Genomic DNA, 21,623 nt, shown 5'->3' with positions numbered 1-21,623 from the left:
TTTTATAATATATTACACTGGATCTTTCTTGAATAAGTTCCTCCATTTATTTTTCCTCTAACTTATTCTGTGCCTCTATGGTACAGTTTTTATTGCTATATAACTGTGCTGTTAGTCCTTCAAATTTCCTTTGTTAATATGGACTCTTTTGATCTAAATTGCTTTTTTTTTTATAGATGAGTACTGAATTGCACGGCCTCTAAAGGCACATTTTAAAGTGTCCCATACAGTAAGGGGATCTGCCGTACCTATGTTATGTCTGAAAAAGTCAGTTATAAATTCTTCTGTCCTAGTTCTAAACAATATCATCATCTAGTAGGCTTTGATTAAATTTCCAATATCCTCGCCCACGTGGAAATTCTGTAAGAGTAATATATGTCAATTATGTGATGATCTGACCGCATTCTGTCCCCTATCAACACTTTTGAAACTTTTGGTGCCAGAGAGAATGGCATAAGAAAGTAGTCAAGACGACTAGCTCGATTAAGCCTCCGCCATGTATATGTCACTAGGTCAGGGTAATTAAGTCTCCATATATCCACTAATTCCAATATATCCATGACATTCATGATTTCCTTAAGTGCCTGAGGGTGATAGTTTGTAGTGTGATTTCCTTTGCGGTCCATAGAGGTATTTAAGACCGTATTAAAATCTCCCACAATAATAATAATAATAATAATAATATAGTCTAGTGTTGCTTGTAGAGTTGATAAATTCTTATATATATTTTCAAAGAAGCTTGGATCATCATTATTTGGTCCGTATAGGTTAATAAGCCACATCTGTTTATTGTCCAATAACATATTTAAAATAATCCATCTACCTTGATGATCTGTTTGGACAATTTGCACATTTGGATCAAAATAACTGTTAATTAAAACCAACACCCCTTTTGAATTTCTTTGCCTATGGGAGAAATATATTTCGCCCCCGCAGTCCTTTTTCCACAAAATTGCAACTAAAATTGTTGAATGAGTTTCCTGTAAACAATAGATATGGTATTCCTTCTCTGATCGTCTTTTCTTATTATCGGCTAAGCTATTACCGTTGTAAGTGGCTATACTTATTTCACCACTTACCGTAATGAGACAACTTTGAACTCTATTTATCAAAATATATGTTTGTAAACGTACCATTAAAAAGTAACATGATGATTGAGTGTCTATATAACTGTACCATGATATTTGCATTGCCACTAAGTAAACCTCCAATTGGTCCACACTATTCCACCCACTAAAAGCCCTCCCCATCCCGAGTTGGGTTGTCATCCCAATGCCCGGCAGACCACCCCCGACCCCCTTGGATCCCATAGCCCTGAACAGACTGGGATCCATCTTTGGAAAAGAGCACACAGTGCCATTTACAGATCAGAAGTAGATCAACCGCCAAATGCATTTCCATCACCCTCACCTCGATTTGTATTATCTATAGCTATCAAAAAAATATATATAATTTAAAAAAAAATATATATATAAAACATTTGTAAAAGATATATATATATTTAAAAAATCCTGTTTCTTAATTTCCATAATTAGCTATTAATATTTGTAGTAATGTAGGCAATTTATGCAAAGGATTTGCAAGCGTGTGCAAGCAAAGCGGCCTACAAACCTGACTCAGTTACACCACCAGGAATGGGCCAAAATTCACCCAACTTATTGTAGGAAGCTTGTGGAAGGCTACCCGAAACGTTTGACCAAAGTTAAACAATTTAAAGGCAATGCTACCAAATACTAATTGAGTGTATGTAAACTTCTGACCCACTGGGAATGTGATGAAAGAAATTAAAGCTGAAATAAATCATTCTCTGTATGTGTATCTCACACACACACTACCGTTCCAAAGTTTGGGGTCATTGTTAATGTTGTAAATGACTATTATAGCTAGAAACGGTTGATTTTTTATGGAATATCTACATAGGCGTAGAGGCCCATTATCAGCAACCATCACTCCTGTGTTCCAATGGCACGTTGTGTTAGATAATCCAAGTTTATCATTTGAAATGGCTAATTGATCATTAGAAAACCCTTTTTCAACTATGTTTGCACAGCTGAAAACTGTTGTTCTGACTTAAGCAGCAATAAAACTGGCCTTCTTTAGACTAGTTGAGTATCTGGAGCAATGGAGTGAAGAGGTGACTCCGGGATGCTGGCCTTCTAGGCAGAGTTGCAAAGAAAAAGCCCTCTCTCAGACTGGCAAATAAAAATAAAAGATTAAGATGGGCAAAATAACAGACACTGGACATTATCCTGGAGTCGCCTCTTCACTGTTGACGTTGAGACTGGTGTTTTGCAGGTACTATTTAATGAAGCTGCCAGTTGAGGACTTGTGAGGCGTCTGTTTCTCAAAACTAGACACTAATGTACTTGTCCTCTTGCTCAGTTGTGCACTGGGGCCTTCCACTCCTCTTTCTATTCTGGTTAGAGCCAGTTTGCACTGTTCTGTGAAGGGAGTAGTACACAGCGCAATTCTGTTGCCGTGGAATTGCCCAGAGTCGATTCTATAGTCCATTTCTGTGAGAACTTGATAAAAAAAAAAAGTGCAATAGCTAAGCGTTTATGTTGTAATCCAATATAGACGAAAAGTATCGGTATCATATCATTCTGTTTTAATAGGCGGTGGGCCAATATGCCCCTGTCATGTGGGATTGATGCCTGCATCTCTCGCCTAATGCTGAAGGATCCAACAACAGATGGTGTAGAATATGGTCTCAGCAGGACTCTCCTCCGCCTCTAGACCAAATGAGGTGTGATAACATCCGGGAAGAGAGCATGCAAGAGAGAGATGCAGCATGGCACAGGAGGAAAGGAGACAAGAGGAGAGACAAGAGGAGAGACAGAGAGAGAGAGAGAGAGAGAGAGAGAGAGAGAGAGAGAGAGAGAGAGACTGTCAGTGATGTGGGGTGCCAGGTAACAACGTTACTCAGAGACTGTCAGTGATGTGGGGTGCCAGGTAACAACGTTACTCAGAGACTGTCAGTGATGTGGGGTGCCAGGTAACAACGTTACTCAGAGACTGTCAGTGATGTGGGGTGCCAGGTAACAACGTTACTCAGAGACTGTCAGTGATGTGGGGTGCCAGGTAACAACGTTACTCAGAGACTGTCAGTGATGTGGGGTGCCAGGTAACAACGTTACTCAGAGACTGTCAGTGATGTGGGGTGCCAGGTAACAACGTTACTCAGAGACTGTCAGCATCCTGTGTACATCAGAAGTAGTCCCCACATCACAAACCTCTATTTCACACACATTACAAAGGCAGGAAAGACGACAATGCCCCTACACACACCTACACTTCCATTCTCATTCCTGTAACTGATCAGATACACATGCAAAGGAGGTGGTGCTCTCCCTTATCAGAGGGGAGATGAGAGACATGACCTCTGTGAAAGTAGTCAGTCAGTCAGCCCCCCCTCCCCCCTCTCTCACACACACACACACACACACAACACACACACAACCAGGAGGACAGCACAGAGGCAGGCAGCAATGTATTCTGGGGGTTGACGGTGACAGAATATAAACATCTCCCCTGAAGGAAGCAGGATTACTAGTCTCTCTGTCTAATTATATCATGGTGCATTCATATGTTCAGTCAGGCAGGCAGGATTTAGCCCAAAATGAAAAGAACCACTTAGAACAGCATTTCCCGGACCTCCAGGTTTTGAATACCCCAACAGGAGGTGTTCCAAATGGCACCCTATTCCCTTTATAGTACACTTTAAACCAGGGTCCAAGAGTAGGGCACTATAAAGGGAATAGGGTGCCATTTGGGATGCATCCTATTATTCTAGTCACTGTGTTCCTTGGCCTGTTCTTATCACCTCAGAGTGAAGCTGAGTGGTGCAGAGTGGAGCTCTCATGTTTATGTTGTGTTTAATCTCCTTCTCCTTTGATGATGGCTGTTATCTCTCTGCAGCGCGCTCTCTCTATCTCAGCATGGCCAACTATCACAGTTCCACTTCCTGTTCTTCGTTGCCTTGGTGACGGAGTCTGGGGTTTCCGCCTCGGAGCAGAGTGAGCGTGCTCCATGGCCCCAGTGGACAGGAAGTGGGAGAGGAACTCAGCACAGGGAGCCTAATTTCTCATAACACCGCTCCCTGACAGACCGACAGACGCACACCGCTCCCTGACTGACCGACAGACGCACACCGCTCCCTGACTGACCGACAGACGCACACCGCTCCCTGACTGACCGACAGACGCACACCGCTCCCTGACTGACCGACAGACGCACACCGCTCCCTGACTGACCGACAGACGCACACCGCTCCCTGACTGACCGACAGACGCACACCGCTCCCTGACTGACCGACAGACGCACACCGCTCCCTGACTGACCGACAGACGCACACCGCTCCCTGACTGACCGACAGACGCACACCGCTCCCTGACTGACCGACAGACGCACACCGCTCCCTGACTGACAGACAGACGCACACCGCTCCCTGACTGACAGACAGACGCACACCGCTCCCTGACTGACAGACAGACGCACACCGCTCCCTGACTGACTGACAGACACACCGCCCTGACTGACATACAGCTGGCTGGTGTACCTGCTGACAGATCACTGTTACTTAAGTCAAGATAACATGTTGTTACATGTATGGTAGATTTAACAAGTACAACCAGTCTATACTCAAACAGAGCATGTAGGCTAGACATTTCTATGGTACAGTCACAGTACATAGGCCTACAATAGCAGTTGGTGCTTACTGCTTAGTGACTGATTTGATGTTTGTTTGACTATAAAAAGGGACAGATTTAGTAAGTGTACCTGGTATGTAATCTCTCCTAGTAGCACTAACAGAGATATACTGCTCTAAACCTGGATGACACCTGTCAAGGCTAGTGGATATATTGAGCACATGGACATCCAGCACATTTCATGAGTCAATTGTGTACAAATCAGGCATATCACATGAAAGGATGCAGAATGCGCAGTTAGGCTAGTTAGCAGTATTTCCACCACTGTGTGTCTTGGAACAAATAGTTTGATGTGATGAATCCAATAGGGTAAATCCTGTTCAATCTGACTTCTGCACCCCCCAACCGTAACATCTCAAAGACAGACAGACAACTCAGGCCTTGTGGTGGTTAACAATTCAGCCTGTTAGTCTCATTTCAGTCACCATCATGTGAAGAGAAACACGCATCACTGCGTTTAGTGTAGAATTCAATTATCGGTCTCCCTAAATCCCGTAAACCCACCTGCAGCCTCAAGTCAAGCGACAACCTGCTTCTCCACGCCCCCTGAAACAAACTGGGCTGCTTGGCGATATGGGCTTACAGCTCGACCACCCTCAGCGTCTAGAATGCCCTCCCGGACCACCTGAAGGTAGAGCTGGGCGATATATCGAATTCATTCAAATGAATGTTTTTGCGCAATATTCCAAATGCCTGCATCGCAAGAATAAAGTTTTTTTTTTTTTTTTTTTTAAGCGTTTATGTTCACTTGTCTTTTTGGTCTCGTTTCCTTTGCTCCTTCTGTGCACCTTCCCATTTACACCAGAAATCTGTATATAATGACGAGATGCACATGTCTCCGCCTGAACAATGGGAGTCTTTCTCCCAAAGGCAGGAAGTCAGGAGACAAGCTTAGGTCCAAAATAAACCCATTGGGCTTATTTGACAGATATTTGCCAGAGTGAAAACGCACGCGTCGCCTCTTTCTCTGGTTTACACACACACACACACACACACACACACACACACACACACACACACACACACACACACACACACACACACACACACACACCAAGCCCTTCTCCATGCCACTGACAACAACAAAGATGAGAGATCACGTCTTCCTCTCTGACATGCGGTTTCAACGCGCTATTTGCATTTGAGGTTTGGTCCAACAGAATGGGTCATATGGACACAGAAACACAGAGACATTAATATACTGTAATAGAGGAGAAATAGAACTTTCTACTGACACTACTAAAACGAAAGTATCAATGAAAACTGAGTCTAGAAATGAAAGGTCAGTTTGTTGTGTGCAGCATTGCAGTACCAAGTACCGCTACCAGCATTTTAGCCAAAGACTGTTATACTAGCTGACTAGTCTGTTTTATAAACGCGCAATAAGCATAAAACACAAAATAAGGAATTGGGAACTCGTTCTCATTCTGATAAATAAGGAAGGATACTTTATTTCAACATCTGAACAAAGTGGACAGGCTAACATGCTGTTCAAACAGTTGGAGACAGACAGTATGGTGCGTTCATAACAACTCCACTGTTCTGCCTTGTTAGCTAGCAAAAAGATCCAAGTTGGCTAAACTTGACATATACAGGTTAGCTGGCTACTCACTAGCACGTGGGCTTATGCTTGAGATAATGTTTATATTAGACCTGTGTTCATTTTCTATAGCCAAATGCCTGTCACAAGAAATGAGTAATTATTACTGAATGTGCATAATGTTTTTATTTTGTATTTGTTATTTAGCAGATGCTCATATCCAGAGCAATTAGGGTTAAGTGCCTTGCACAAGGAACATCAGCTTTTTTTACCTAGTTGGCTCAGGGATTCGAACCAGCAACTTTTTGTTTATTGAACCAACGCTCTTAACCACTAAATGGTTACATTTGTAACAAAAAAGTGCATTTTCATCAACAGACTCGAAACCCAGATCAGTGATTGCAAAAAAGCAGGTTCAACTATTTTGATTAAATAATTGTCTAGTGAACAGGGAAAGGAAAGGGGGATACCTAGTCAGTTATACAACAATGCATTCAACTGAAATGTGTCTTCCGCATTTTAACACAACCCCCCTGGGTCTTATGGTTGTGGAAGGCTTACGTTTAACTTAGGTATAACTTCACAAGCCCTGAATTCATTAGGATTATTGCTGACTGTTTGAAAATCGAGATATCTTGAATCGTCCCCCCCCCAAAAAAATGTAGATATGATTTTTAGGCCGTATCGCCCTGCCCTACCTTAAAAAGGAGCCTGAAGACTTTGTTCTTTAGGAAGGCTTTCTGTTGATAGCTGTGCTCCTTGGTGGCCTTGTCTCTTGTAGCGTCAGTGGTGTTCTTTATGTCAGTTTCCGTGGATAGTTGTTTTTTATTTTATGCACTGAGATTATTCTGTATAATGAAAAGCACTTTACAAATGTAATATATTAAATGATTAACCCTGTGTGTGGTTGTACTGTATTAGTACTAGCCTTTTCATGGGGGTATAGCCTAATTCTCTCTGACTGCCTGCCTGCAATAAATCAAATCAGGACCAATTTCACACGATCATACTAATTACACCCTCAGTTACATAAGATATACACACCCCACTAACACACCATTTCATGGTCTGTACCCTTTTCATATAGTACTTTTAAAGAAAATCAGGGGTATTTGTGACACTACTGTCATGGTTCAGGTTAAGGTATGCACCAATGATTAGAATGTGTTTGTTTTCTGCATAGAAAAGTCTTGGGCAGGCCTCCTAAGCGTTTGAAATGCAAACATGACTACACCGCCAAGATGGGGGGCCTCTAAAATTCAGCCGTGCCAACCGCTCTCCCTGCCACACCCACCACCTAACTAAAACCCGGGCCTCGCAGTCTATGATGATGTCATATGGATGAGTCTAACTTTAAAGCTTTGTTGGTGGTATGATTTCTTTGTTTGTGGGGGGAAAAAAACACGTGGCTAAAATGTCACATGCAGAGAAACTTGAATGGTCAATTCACCAGACATGTTTAGGGAGTAGCCAAGATAATGAGGCTCTAAAAGGTCGCAGATTACAACTGTATAGAAACCAGGGGACCTGGTTGGCCTTTAAACAATGGGACCACTACCTCATCAGCCTCTACTGTACATTAGCCTATTCATCATCACAGGCTGTAGACAGCATAGGCCCTATAGACAATCACCATTCAACATGACCTGTTCATTATTTTTATTACCTTTATTAAACTAGGCAAGTTGAACAAATTCTTATTTACAATGACGCCCTACTCCGGCCAAACCCTAACCCGGGTGTGCGTCGCCCTATGGGAATCATGGCAGGTTGTGATACAGCCTGGAATCAAACCAGGCTCTGTAGTGACGCCTCTAGCACTGAGATGCAATGCCACTCGGGAGCCCCATCACAATGTTAACAACTTGAATACAAGGAACCTGCCCTGCTCTTATCACTCCATGATTAACTAGATTACTCATTAGAGGTATAAATCATATTAGCAATAGAGTACATCTGTTTTATTAGTTCCTGGCTGATATGATGTGAGCGAGGAGAAAGGTCTGTATTGGCTAGGGGAGTATGAGGGTCCTGCCGGCTAAACTAAGCTAACTGCTAGCTAGGCTAAACCTGTGAGGCTATAAGGAAGGAACCCGTTCTGTTTCAGGGTCAGCAGCCCTGCAGTAGCTGTTCTTATTAAAACATTGCTAATTTAGCAGGCTCCTCTCACCTCCTTCCCTCCGCCATCTCTCTCATTACTCCCTTGTTTCCCCTTCACAGCAGAGGGTTAATGAGCACACACCACTAGGGCTGAGCTATGATAGGGAATGTACACATGCACTCTATTCGCTTCTCTTCTCGTGGGGGCTACTGTACACACATTGATAGGACATCGCATGACAACGAGGGCACACGTGTGCTGCAGCTTCAATATCTACTGTTGGTGGCTTAATGTGGCAATCAGCAGATGCTACGCCCATTTTTAGACTTAAATGAATTATATGTATGAAGACTTATAAATGCCTCATGAGCTTAGTTCAAAAAGGTTACATTTCTCCAGCCCCATCCCTCAGCTTCTTACCAAAACATGGGAGAACGCATTGTTATTGTTACAACTGCTGATCGCCAGTTTAAGCTATATTCAGTTTACATCAATGTCATGCAATGTCATCGTCTCCTCAGACATGACGCATAATATTTACTTCTGTTGTATGGCAAGCTACAGTCATATGCTGCAGAATCGTGTCTGAGAGACCGCATGCACACACACACACACACAGTGGATGTGCTTGTCTGGTCCCCGGGGACTCCAGGTACTTTGTGAGATCCCATCTATTCTGTTCTTCACCCATATTCACCACATATTAGTTGCAGGTCACTCCTGTGGCTATTAATAGAAACAGCCTCTTATGCAACACACAGACCCAGACAGTCACTGGCTCAGAGAGAGGGGGAATACTTTGATCATGTTTCGCTACACCCGCAATAACATCTGCTAAATATGTGTATGTGATTTGATTTTTAGCATTCCAAGCGTTACAGCACTCCACATCCATTCTCTCACTTCGTCTGCTTGGTTACTGACTGACTGTACATTCCTCTAGAGTCTTTCACTGATTTATAATGTAGAATGCTACTACACATCAAATTATCACTGAAATAGTACATGTCTACAACGTGCCCATTAGAGCCAACCGCTGTATGTATGATGATTCGCCAGAGATTTGTACTGACATTCTAGAGAGCTCCTGTCCATGGATGGAGCACTACAGGTCCCTGTTGTACGGCTGAGCTGCGTGTCAACAGTCAGTGTCTCTCTCTAAGCTAAGTCCTATATCCTCAAGGCCTTAAGACAGTAGGGATGTCTGAGGCTTTGGCTGTCAGACTGAGTTAGTTATCTCGCCACACAAGGAGATTAAGGATTATAGACCGAGATGTCTAGCTGCTGTCACTCATGCACTTCTACCAATCACACAGCTGGAAGGACCGAGGCACAGCGGAGGCTAGCACTTTAAAAATCACAAATGCAATTTGTGCTCAAACAACTACAGTAGAGGTGCTGCCGCAAATCAAGAAAAGCTCTCGAGCCAGGTAATCTAGTGACTTCTCTCTGTCCTTTCTACCATGGCCGTCTAGTGACTAACAATTGAATTGTCTAGTCCTGTCACTGGTTTCCCATGATACTAGAGCTGCAGGAATGCAGTGAGCTGGTGAGTTTCCAGGAAGTGCTAGTGAGTGGATGGGTTTGATTCATGTGTCCCTGAGGAGATAAGGGTTCTGTTTAGTTGCCTGCCTCAGTGTGTGTGTGTCTTGCCTCTGCACAGTTCTACTGGTGGACCACATTGTCAGGCCTCCCCTCTCTCCATTCCATTGTTCCGTCACTAGCAGACATTACATCTGAACCCTACTCAAACCTGGGGCATAGACATCAGCTCAAACACAATCAGCAGGCTTTCTATTTCTAACTATCGCCCTCACTAACTGACCAATTTAGAGCTTGTTGCAAGTCTGCAAGAAAGAGAAAGTCATTGCGACCATGAGGAGTTAAACTGTAAATCAAGCAGCTTCAGGCATAAAACATGGTTATCCGTCACCCTGTCAGGAAATGCAAAAAGAGCAGTTTGAACATGCAGGCTACGCCACATTGGCTGGGAATCAAACACAGATACTGTCTGTGTGACTAAAGTGGACAACATTAGCCCACTGAGCTAAAGCCTAGGGCATCAACTCTCTGGGAGCTAATTGAAGTATTCCTGTCACAGGTGTGGTCACAACATCACACAAGCCTGATGCAGTAAACTACCAGTGGGATAGAATACCATCTAGGCTAGGCTGTTGTGGTCATGACACACTTATTGTGTAACCTCCCTTGGTTCCCCTCCCTGGCTTAACAACGATATTAGTTAGGGGCAATTCCATGGTAACAGAATTATGCTGAAACGCAGATTTTTCACTAAAAAGATTTCACATACCATACAACTCTATGCACAATGACTACTTTGAACAATTTACACAGTCAATAAAATAAAAACATTTACTGGAAAAACTATACAGATGCAAGGTTTGGTAACAGACTTACGGTAAAATCTCCCTCAGTTCTATTCTGTTACCAAATGTATTTTTGTAATATTATTTTTTTATTTAACTAGGCAAGTCAGTTAAAAACAAATTCTTATTTACAATGACGGCCTAGTGGGTTAACTGCCTTGTTCAGGGGCAAAATTATAGATTTTTACCTTGTCAGCTCAGGGATTCGATCTAGCAACCTTTCGTTAACTGGCCCAACACTAACCACTAGGCTACCTGCTGCCCCGTATCTGTACAGTTCTTCCTGTAAATGTGTTTCCATAAAATGTTCTGTGTAAATTGTTAAAAGTAGTCCTTGTGCATAAATTCTATGGGTGGTTAAACTTTTAAAATCGATGTTTTTTGTTTGGTATACATTTTAAATAGAAAAATCTGAGTCTCAGCATAATTCCATTACCATGTAATTGCCCTTCGGGCCTGTGCAGTGGAGAGCATAGCACAATCAAGGCTCTTTCCATGAGAGAGAGTGTGTGTGTGTGTGTCCCCTCTTCTCATTCACATTAGTAACCCTGCACCAAAAGAGACTGTTTTATTATAGAAGTTTGAGCTGGGCTGACCAGCCTCTGATGCAGCGTGAATGAGGGAGAACAACTGAGGGGGGTGGGGGGGGGCTCAACATCTGTCTGGAACAGTAGAGGACCACCACATACACCGCTAGAGAGATAGCGAGACCACCGTGTCTGGCCAACACTTCACTGTTAAGGCGTCAGCATGCTTCCGTTTGGCTGGCGCCTAGCCCAACTCAGCTAGCTGAACTGAAGGAGTGTTCTCTTGCATTCTCCCTTAAAAAAAAGGCCTTTGTTTGGGACCTCCCGAATGGCGCAGCGGTGTTAGACACTGCATCGTAGTGCTAGAGTCTTCACTACAGATCAGGGTTAGATCCCGGGCTGTGTCGCAGCTGCGATGTCCTTATCCCATCGTGCTCTAGTGATTCCTTGTGGCGGCCGGGCGCATGCACGCTAACGTCGGTCGTCAGCTGTCAGTGTTTCCTCTGACACATTGGTGTGGCTGGCTTCCGGGTTAAGCGAGCAGTGTGTCAAGAAGCAGTGCGGCTTGGCAGGGTCGTGTTTTGGAGGACAAATGGCTCTCGACCTTCGCCTCTCCCAAGTTCGTATGGGAGTTGCAGCGATGGGACAAGACTAACTACCAATTGGATATCACAAAATTGGGGAGAAAACGGGGTGAATTTTTTTTGAAATAACAAAGAAAAAAAACTATGAAAAAAAATGAGCGTTTGAAAAATGAGAAAAAAGTGGCAATAGTACTGGTTGTCCATTTTGCAACACTGTAGCCAGTATAAACTTCCTCAAAATAGTCAGAATTCATTTTAGATAACTTAATAAATTGGTCATTCATTTTGACGTTTTTGCTGAAGAGATCTTAGTTGTGCAATTCTACATCTAACTAGAGGTCGACCGATTAATCGGAATGGCCGATTAATTAGGGCCGATTTCAAGTTTTCATAACAATCGGAAATCGGGAATTTTTGGCTGCCAAATTTTATATATATATACACATATATATTTTTTTTTAATTCACACACACACACACACACACACACACACACACACACACACACACACACACACACACACACACACACACACACACCTTTATTAAACTAGGCAAGTCAGTTAAGAACACATTCTTATTTTCAATGACGGCCTAGGAACTTTGGGTTAACTGCCTTGTTCAGGGGCAGAATGACAGATTTTTACCTTGTCAGCTCAGGGGTTCAATCTTGCAACCTTACGGTTAACCAGTCCAACGCTCTAACCACCTGCATTACATTGCACTCCACGAGGTTACGCGAATGCAGTATCAAGCCAAGGTAAGTTGCTAGCTAGCATTAAACTTATCTTATAGAAAACAATCAGTCAATCATAATCACTAGTTAACTACACATGGTTGATGATATTACTAGTTTATCTAGCGTGTCCTGCGTTGCATATAATCGCTTAGGTACACGTTGCTCCAACCATAAACATCAAAGCCTTTCTTAAAATTAATACACAAGTATATATTTTTAAACCTGCATATTTAGTTAATATTGCCTGCTAACATTAATTTCTTTTAACTAGGGAAAATGTGTCACTTCTCTTGCAAACAGAGTCAGGGTATATGCAGCAGTTTGGGCCGCCTGGCTCGTTGCGAACTGTGAAGACTATTTCTTCCTAACAAAGGCAGCCGACTTCGCCAAACGGGGGATGATTTAACAAAAGCGCATTTGCCAAAAAAGCACAATCGTTGCACGACTGTACCTAACCATAAACATCAATGCCTTTCTTAAAATCAATACACAGAAGTATATATTTTTAAAACTGCATATTTAGCTAAAAGAAATCCAGGTTAGCAGGCAATATTAACCAGGTGAAATTGTGTCATTTTGCGTTCATTGCACGCAGTCAGGGTATATGCAACAGTTTGGGCCGCCTAGCTCGTTGCGAACTAATTTGCCAGAATTTTACGTAATTATGACATAACGCTGAGGGTTGTGCAATGTAACAGGAATAACGTTTTGTTTTCGAGATGATAGTTTCCGGATTCGACCATATTAATGACCTAAGGCTTGTATTTCTGTGTGTTATTATATTAGAATTAAGTCTATGATTTGAAAGAGTAGTCTGACTGAGCAGTGGTAGGCAGCAGCAGGCTCGTAAGCATTCATTCAAAATAGCACTTTCGTACATTTTGCCAGCAGCCCTTCGCAATGCATTGCGCTGTTTATGACTTCAAGCGTGTCAACTCCCAAGATGAGGCTGGTGTAACCGATGTAAAATGGCTAGCTAGTTAGCCAGGTGCGCGCTAATAGCGTTTCAAACGTCACTCGCTCTGAGACTTGGAGTAGTTGTTTCCCTTGCTCTACATGGGTAACGCTGCTTCAAGGGTGGCTGTTGTCGTTGTGTTCCTGGTTCAAGCCCAGGTAGGAGCGAGGAGCGGGACGGAAGCTATACTGTTACACTGGCAATACTAAAGTGCCTATAAGAACATCCAATAGTCAAAGGTATATGAAATACAAATCGTATAGAGAGAAATAGTCCTATAATTCCTATAATAACTACAACCTAAAACATCTTACCTGGGAATATTGAAGACTCACGTTAAGGAACCACCAGTGTTCATATGTTCTCATGTTCTGAGAAAGGAACTTAAACGTTAGCTTTTTTACATGGCACATATTGCACTTTTACTTTCTTCTCCAACACTTTGTTTTTGCATTATGTAAACCAAATTGAACATGTTTCATTATTTATTTGAGGCTAAATTGATTTTATTGATGTATTATATTAAGTTAAAATAAGTGTTCATTAAGTATTGTTGTAATTGTCATTATTACAAATAAATACATTTTTAAAAAGCGGCCGATTAATCGGTATCAGCTTTTTTTGGGCCCTCCAATAACCGGTATCGGCGTTGAAAAATCATAATCGGTCGACCTCTACATCTAACTAAGGTGTTTGGTGAAGTATCTTTCAATTAAAAAATGTGCATGATGATGAATCGTCTCTCGTTGAATGACAACAAAGACTTTATTGAAGAATCCCTACTGTTGACCAATCACCGACGAAGGGGCGTAGACTTCGGCGCCAAACTTTGGCTTGCGTCCTGAACAATTTCAGTCCGAACAGTCAAAAAAAATAAAAATCACTTAAGTCCAAAACAAACAAAAATGTCACAAAATGTCATAATATATGCACAAACTCTACCAAACTGTTCCGGCTGAGAAGCATGCGGACGCCTTTACAGTAACACAGCCAAGGTTTATTCTTGGGCTTCTTTTCTGTTTAATGTAATCTCTGGTTTACTCAGTTGGCTAGACTGGAGTAATCATTTCATGTCCATCTACTAAATAACCTCTACTCACTATTTAAAACTCCTCAGTTTATGTTTACATGGCATACAGTGAGTAAAAATGTCAATTATTTTAAACAGCCAGTGTAGCATTGCAGAGAGAATCTACTGTAAATGCTGACATACCCAGAATATGGTGATCATTCACTCTTTGCCTAGCCACTCTTCCACAGACATATGCTAAAGAATTCAGCAAACTCTATTTGAGGTTTAGAACTTCAATGTTGTATCCAAAACAATAACAACGTTCTAGTAAAAATGCTAATTAGTATTTTATGTGATGAAACATGGGGACAGTGAGCCAACGTTAAGCTACATGGCTCTGACTGAGACTTCCTTCTGTGTACAGTGAATGACATAGAGGAAGGGACAGAGAGTGATGATAAGCTCTGACATGGAAATATCTGCTCTCTCATGACACTGGACCCTGGGAGCTCAGAGAGCTTATCCCACACACACACTCACTCACTCACAATCACACACACAGGGTAAGCTACTTAGTGTCACATTGACAATGCAAAATAGAACAGTTATCATAATATTAGTCTATCAGCAATTCACATTTACCCCAGGCAGTGTGGTATGTGGAGTAGGATAAATTACTCATGATATGGTTGACAATCTAGCCCAACACCATGAGAATGCCCACTTAGCTACCTAGTTAGTATTGCATTTCTGCCAAAGCTCTATTGAAAACCAACTAACGTTAAACTTCAATTCAAAATCAAGCCTAATGTGACCAGATGCTGATTTGCATTAACAGGACGATAACCACTGCTAGCCGTCATCGCTGATTTGCGCCTGCCAGTCTCTAGTATGGCAAGTCAACCACATTCTGACACATAGATGACACTATTGTTAGCTAGCTGAGCTTTAGGTTTAACTTAGTAGTAGCGTTACAGGGCCATGAAACATCGATTTGCCCACCACCAACCAACCCCAATGGACCGACTTACCGAATGGTTGACTCCCCACATAAGGACGCTGAGCAGAGGGTCACTGGCTCGGAAAAGCTTCACTTTCTGAGCCACAAAGTGTTTCTTCTTCGTCTTCGTCTTGCTCGCAATAGATGCGGCAATGCTGCTCGCTGTAGCCATCTTTAGTTACGTGAAATAGGCTGGATATCACTCAGTCAGTGACAGTTATTTATGGAGTTGGGAGAGTAGCCACTCAATGATCACCCTCCCTCTGCATTTAGCTTGCGAGCAAGCCGAAAACAACAGTATTTTCTGTATTACCTAGCCTCTCTAATTTGCATTAGCTTTTAGTTAGCTGGTTAACGAAATGACGGTCGTTGATAATGTATTGTAAAATATTAACGTTATTTCCTTCACTGTCAGCTAACGCACCACTAGCTCATTAACCCAACACTTCCCCCCAACATCGTAAGTCACCTCTTCCTTCCTCAAACTCCTCACCCCCGACACGACAGCCTCACCGAGTCGACGTCGTCACTTAGCATTGCTCTCTGGCTAACCAAGCAACTGACTGGACGCATCCAGGCAAAACATTTAGGAAGCTAACACCGCAATGGTCAAATAAAATAAAAACGTTAATGCAGCCTTAGCAATAATTTTTCCAACGAACTACACTAAAATGCCAACGCAGCTCGCCTGCCTACTGGTACTGCATACTCCTACCTAACGCTTTAGCAGAGCAGTGGCAGCACTGGCCAAAGCTAACGGTCGTTAGCTTGCTAACTAGCTAGCTATTCAGTCCTTTTGGTTTTTCTCCCTCCTACGCGTTCGTTGGTCAGCCTCGAAATATGACAGTGGCCCAACCGTTCCAGTGCCAAAGAGGAGAAATCTCAAATCTACGTTTTATCAAAACTGTTCTTTCCTACGATGCTTTCGGCTCGGTGTTGTACTGTCAACTGACAGCTCGAGGGAAGGATGACAGCCAGAGCGACATTCCCTCGTGCAGACAGATTGGACAATAGTAGCGTTCCAGGTAGCATAAATTGGCAGAAGCCTTGCGCTATTGAACACATTGTTGAATCCAGTGCTGCATTTATGTAGATTTTAGAGATTACAGATCTGTATCAGATATCTAAAAATACGGAAGTAATGTTTATCATTGCAAGAACCCCAGCAATATGACTTAACGTTATGATAATATGCGTCATGTAGGCGGCCTGGAACGTTCCCATTCGATTCAGTCTTTCACTCTGCTAATGTCGCGTTCAAGACCACTCAGAACACGGAACTAGGAATCCTCCGACTTCAGAAACACTGGCATCTTCCTACAGCTCCGACATTCTGACCTGAATATCACTGACGTCATGATTTGTCCTCGTTTTTTTCCAAGTTCCCAGTTGTCTTGAAAGCACAATGATACCCGAGTTTCCCACTTGGGATGTATCAGAATCAACCAACAGGAAGCTCCACGTAAATAACTTACATGACGTGAACGCGGCATGAGCCCTTTTTTTATCCATAGTTCACAGTGTTCTTGAACGCACCAACACACTGCAGTCCAACCTCCTCAAGTATGGTCTCTCTCTCGCCCTCTCTTTAGTGTAATTCCCTTCCTCAAATAAAATACTGTATTCATACAAAATGTGACACATTTTAGAAAAAGGACATTGATAAATGCTGGTCCTTTTTATTTTAAAGTAATATTATCAGCCGTGTGCATGTGTGTGTGTGTGTGTGTGTCTATGTAGGCTACTGTATGCATGTCCCTTTGCAAACCTTAATAATACATAGTGAAAAGCTATAAAATATCTGCACACCCCCATCCCCTAATCTTGAACCTTTATTTGAGATTAATCTGTATCACTCAGGGCAGGCAGGCCGCTGACAATGACAGTGTCCCGCATGGCCAGAGGTGCTTTAATGCTTTTAGAGGTCGTTTGGGTGTTTTGGTGCAGAGCAGTGCAGAGTGTGCTGTTTCCAGCCGCTGTGCTGTGTCAGGGCGTCGTTGTGGTGGAGGAAGCCCCGCTCTGTCTGCTGGTGATGATGTGGAGCTCATTTGGTTTATGACTCACCCTCCTCATGCCAGGAGCCTCTTGTGCTGCTGTGGGAGACAGGCAAGCCAACTCTTAAAGGCACAGCCACACCATTACTACTGAATAGAATATAATTGAAAGTGGGTGTGGGTGACATTCAGACAGTAAAATAAATACAAAACAGCAAAATGACACACATGTATATTGCCCTATATGAAGGTAAACCAATAATCCCTAACCAAACAGTTCATAAAATGTTCAGGTTGTTATTTTAATGCAAAATTAGTCTCCAAGCCACTAAAAATGCAGGTAAGCTTTGCAAATTGTCTTTTTGTGTTAGCAGTGTTAACTGTACAAGCAGTGCATGCAAAATAAGGCTACAGGGCAAATATTATCATCTGCTGTGTGAAATGTAAATTGTTCTTTGTGTTGCGAAGGCATGCAAAGCTAACATCTTGCTGAGGATGTTGGCAAATGACCAGAACAACCAGTTGATAAAAAGCCACAGTATGTGATTTGCAGGAATTAACTGATGAAATATAGTCTATCTTGATTTTGTATGACGGTCATCATCAAATAAAGGACCTACCTACTCTATCGTTTTTGTTGCACATTCCATGCGCACCACTTCAAGTGCCAATTGCATGTGAAAATGTCATGGGATGCATTTTATTGTTTATGTTTTGGCTAGTGGTCCAATCCATATAATTAGGAATTAAAATACAAATCTTTATTATTCACATAAAAGAGTGTGGCACATTCTAAACCAAAGGCTTTCCTTCATTTCATGAAAATCTTCCAACTTCTGGCTTCCAGTTTGGACCACACACACAAAAAAACATAGAACTAAGAATTAGATAGGATCTCTATGACTAAAACTATGTGGCATTCGTCGTCTTGGAATAAAATGTTAAACTTGCTTTCCAAAACATAATTTGCTAGCTAGCTAACAGACTAGCTGAAAACCTGTATGCAAGATACCTAGGTACTGATCGTCCGCGGACTTGAACAACAGGTAAGAAACGGTTAATTATTCAAATGGTAATCAGGAAGGTCATCATAAATTTCCTAAAAGCAACCTCATTTGGACGTCCTGGGTAATTGTGTTAGCAAGCTCTCTTACAACCTTAGCATGCAGGTTAGTTAACACGTTAGTTAACAAGCTAAGTTCAGCCAGTGCATGCCAAAGTTGACACCCATGTAAACATTGACAGCATGTTATAAATGGGTAAATAAGTTTTCTGAAAAATATGTTGTTTGTATTTTCAGGATGGGAAGAAAATTTAGAAAGAGAGTGAGCCTCCATCTAAGGATCTGGTAAGAAGATTAAGATATGTGGTGGCGGGGGTCAATTTAATGAGAAGTCAAGCAACTTAATCTCTGCCTCTGTCAATTAAATTCAAAGGGCTTTATTGGCATGGGAAACACATGTTTACATTGCCAAAGCAAATGGAATAGTCTCTCTCTTCTTCTCCTCTCTAGTTTGCTAGTTTGACACCCTGCCGATCAAGAGTAAGAAGGCAGCCCCTGTGGTCCTCATGCTCAATTCCCCTGAAGAGGTTTTGGCTAAAGCTTGCTAAGCCATCCACAAATTTGCAGGGAAAGGTGTTTTTACCCTTGATGTTGCTGAGAGAACTAACGTCTTAGCAATATGGTATCCTTTCTTCATTGAAATAATCACATTATCTGAAAAAACTGGATTGTGGAAAGCTGTGGAATGAAAGCGATATATTAATTTGAGCCTGGACCAAAGCTTGGGAGCAGCTTACCTATTGAGCATAAAGCCCTATCTATCTATCTATCTATCTATCTATCTTCTATCTTCTATCTATTCTCAATTTTCTTTATTCTTTCCTCTGTCTGTCTGTCTGTCGTCTGTCTGTCTGTCTGTCTGTCTGTCTGTCTGTCTGTCTGTCTGTCTGTCTGTCTGTCTGTCTGTCTGTCTGTCTGTCTGTCTGTCTGTCTGTCTGTCTGTCTGTCTGTCTGTCTGTCTGTCTGTCTGTCTGTCTGTCTGTCTGTCTGTCTGTCTGTCTGTCTGTCTGTCTGTCTATCTCTTTCTCTCTTGCTCTTTCTCAATCTCTCTCTCCACCATCTATCTCCCTGTCTCTCTGTCTCCCCATGGTGGTAGGTGATGAAAACAGGAGCTCTCTGCTGGGGCTGGGGACAGTGGAGCCTCTGTCTCATCTCATATCCCACGAAGACAAGCTGGTCCACCACAACGCCTTCATGGCCCTGGGGGTCATGGCTGCCAACAGTAAAGGAACCCTTCTCTAGCTACTGCTGTAGGATAGTAACAACTACTGATATAGGATTAGTAACACAATGCAGTAACGAAATCAGTTACGAAATCAACACACAGGTCGGTCACACTATACACAGTGGTGAATTGTGGCTGAAGACAAGATTGTTGCCAGAAACATTAGGTCATTTCGGATTCTGCTCTGTTTGAAATGTGATATAAAAAAAATTCTGAAGAAACTGGATGTCATTCCTTCTGTCATCGGAAAGCTGTCACCTGAAAGTATGCTTTGGCTGAGCGTTTGGTGGCGGCGTGGCTCTCATATCTTCTTGAGTATCAATCATATGTTTCCACCAGTCATTAAATCATTGTGACATTTCACATTTCATTGTATCTGTCTGTATCTGTGTGTATCTTTCTGTGTGTGTGTGTGTGTGTGTGTGTGTGTTATGTGTTTATATGTGTGTGTTCCTGTGCCAGAGGATGTGGTGGTCCGTGAGTTGTGCCTGGCCTCCCTGTTGGTGGCTTCAACTGTAAGGTCCAGATCTCGGACCAGGAAGGACTAGAGCCGCTCATACAGCTGCTATCCATCCCTGATCCTGATGTCAAGAGGAACTCTGAGGAGTCTATCTACAACCTGGTGCAGGTGTGTGTTTTGTGTGTGTGACCGATGGGGCTTGAACTCAAGTCTCCTGCTCGCCACGAGACTATATTAGCCTGTTGAGCTAAAGCCCCATTTTACATGTGTGTAGGACCTCCCCAGCCGCGTGTCTGTGCATGAGATGAATGGCGATTTCCTCTCCTGTAGCTGTTGAGATCTGATTTCCCGGGTCATTTAGCAGTTTGTCTGAGGACCCCGGCAAGCGTAACCATGGATAATAACACACAGGTCACCTTCAGGGAGAAGCATGGCTTTGACAGGCTGCTGGAGTTCCTCTGCAACAAGGTCTGTGCGGGTCATATATTTATATTTATCACATACTTGAAAGTACTGTACTTGTGAAGTATTTAACATGCTCTTGATCGAACTTGTAGTTTGATCTTTCTATTGAATTCATTCTACCAGGTAAACAAAATCAAGCAAAGCTCAAGTATTTTAAAGAATTTGACTCATTCCTTGTGTTTGTGTCTTGTAGTTGTTCAGTGATCTGCATGTAGCAGCTGGTACAGGTGGTCTCTATCTGTTTGGAGGACAGAGACCGTCTCCAGCTGATCCATGAGACTGGAGGTCTCCAGAGGTTACTGCAGTTCATCACCACTCCCAACATGCTGGACATTCAGACACACGTTGTCAAGGCCATCTCCAGGGTGCCTCAGAGCTGCAAGGGCTAAGTGTGTGTGTATGTCCACCCCCGTTATCTCTTCATTTTATTTCATTAAATAAGTGTCATTGGCTTAGTTCAGCAGCTCCATCACATGATTCCCGGTATGGTGGCTCACGCTGTGGTCATTCTCACCAACATGGCCGAACAGGAATTCCTGCACGGCAGCATCCTGTCCCACGGGGTCATGACCGCCCTCCTGGAGCCGCTGCAGTCTGTGCACACACACACCCTTGTCAGAGCCATGCAGGCCCTCACCGCTCGCCTGCGACGCTGAGGAACAGGCAGACATGAGTGTGTCTTTGCCCGTAGTGTGGGTTTCAAATCTGGGTCAAATACATCAAATTCTTGAGTTTTCCCGGTACGATGGAACCAATGGAATATTCCCAAAGTACAAACTCCCTCCTCTCATTCCAACTCTTCCTGTTTAGCTGAGGAATGAGGAAGGCCTTGTCCCATTGGTCAAACTGCTACGGTCCAATCA

General features: G+C 42.8%; 2 protein-coding genes across 4 annotated transcripts in view; one reads left to right on the top strand and one right to left on the bottom strand.

The window, feature by feature from the left end:
- pip4k2aa (phosphatidylinositol-5-phosphate 4-kinase, type II, alpha a) overlaps positions 1-16,578 on the bottom strand; it is a 34,892-nt gene extending 18,314 nt beyond the window's left edge. For 2 of the 3 annotated variants that reach the window (XM_045702046.1, XM_045702047.1), the window contains exon 1: positions 15,585-16,578. In XM_045702046.1, the coding sequence (XP_045558002.1) occupies positions 15,585-15,725 (141 nt within the window). In that variant the 5' untranslated portion in view covers positions 15,726-16,578. The remainder of the gene's footprint in view (positions 1-15,584) is intronic. The other variant, XM_045702048.1, reaches the window with a different exon arrangement.
- Positions 16,579-18,710: 2,132 nt separating this feature from the next.
- On the top strand, positions 18,711-21,149 carry LOC106578391 (armadillo repeat-containing protein 3). Its single transcript, XM_074112238.1, is given in 10 exon segments — positions 18,711-18,716; positions 18,848-18,895; positions 19,069-19,183; positions 19,707-19,832; positions 20,031-20,099; positions 20,298-20,339; positions 20,342-20,463; positions 20,570-20,609; positions 20,612-20,763; positions 20,976-21,149. Coding segments are annotated over 10 exon segments (894 nt in total).
- The last annotated feature ends 474 nt before the right edge of the window (positions 21,150-21,623 follow it).

Source organism: Salmo salar, chromosome ssa19, assembly GCF_905237065.1.
Source record: "Salmo salar chromosome ssa19, Ssal_v3.1, whole genome shotgun sequence".
Lineage (NCBI taxonomy): Eukaryota > Metazoa > Chordata > Actinopteri > Salmoniformes > Salmonidae > Salmo > Salmo salar.
The sequence above is the reverse complement of the archived record's forward strand: the minus strand, read 5'-3'. Positions and strand labels throughout refer to the sequence as shown.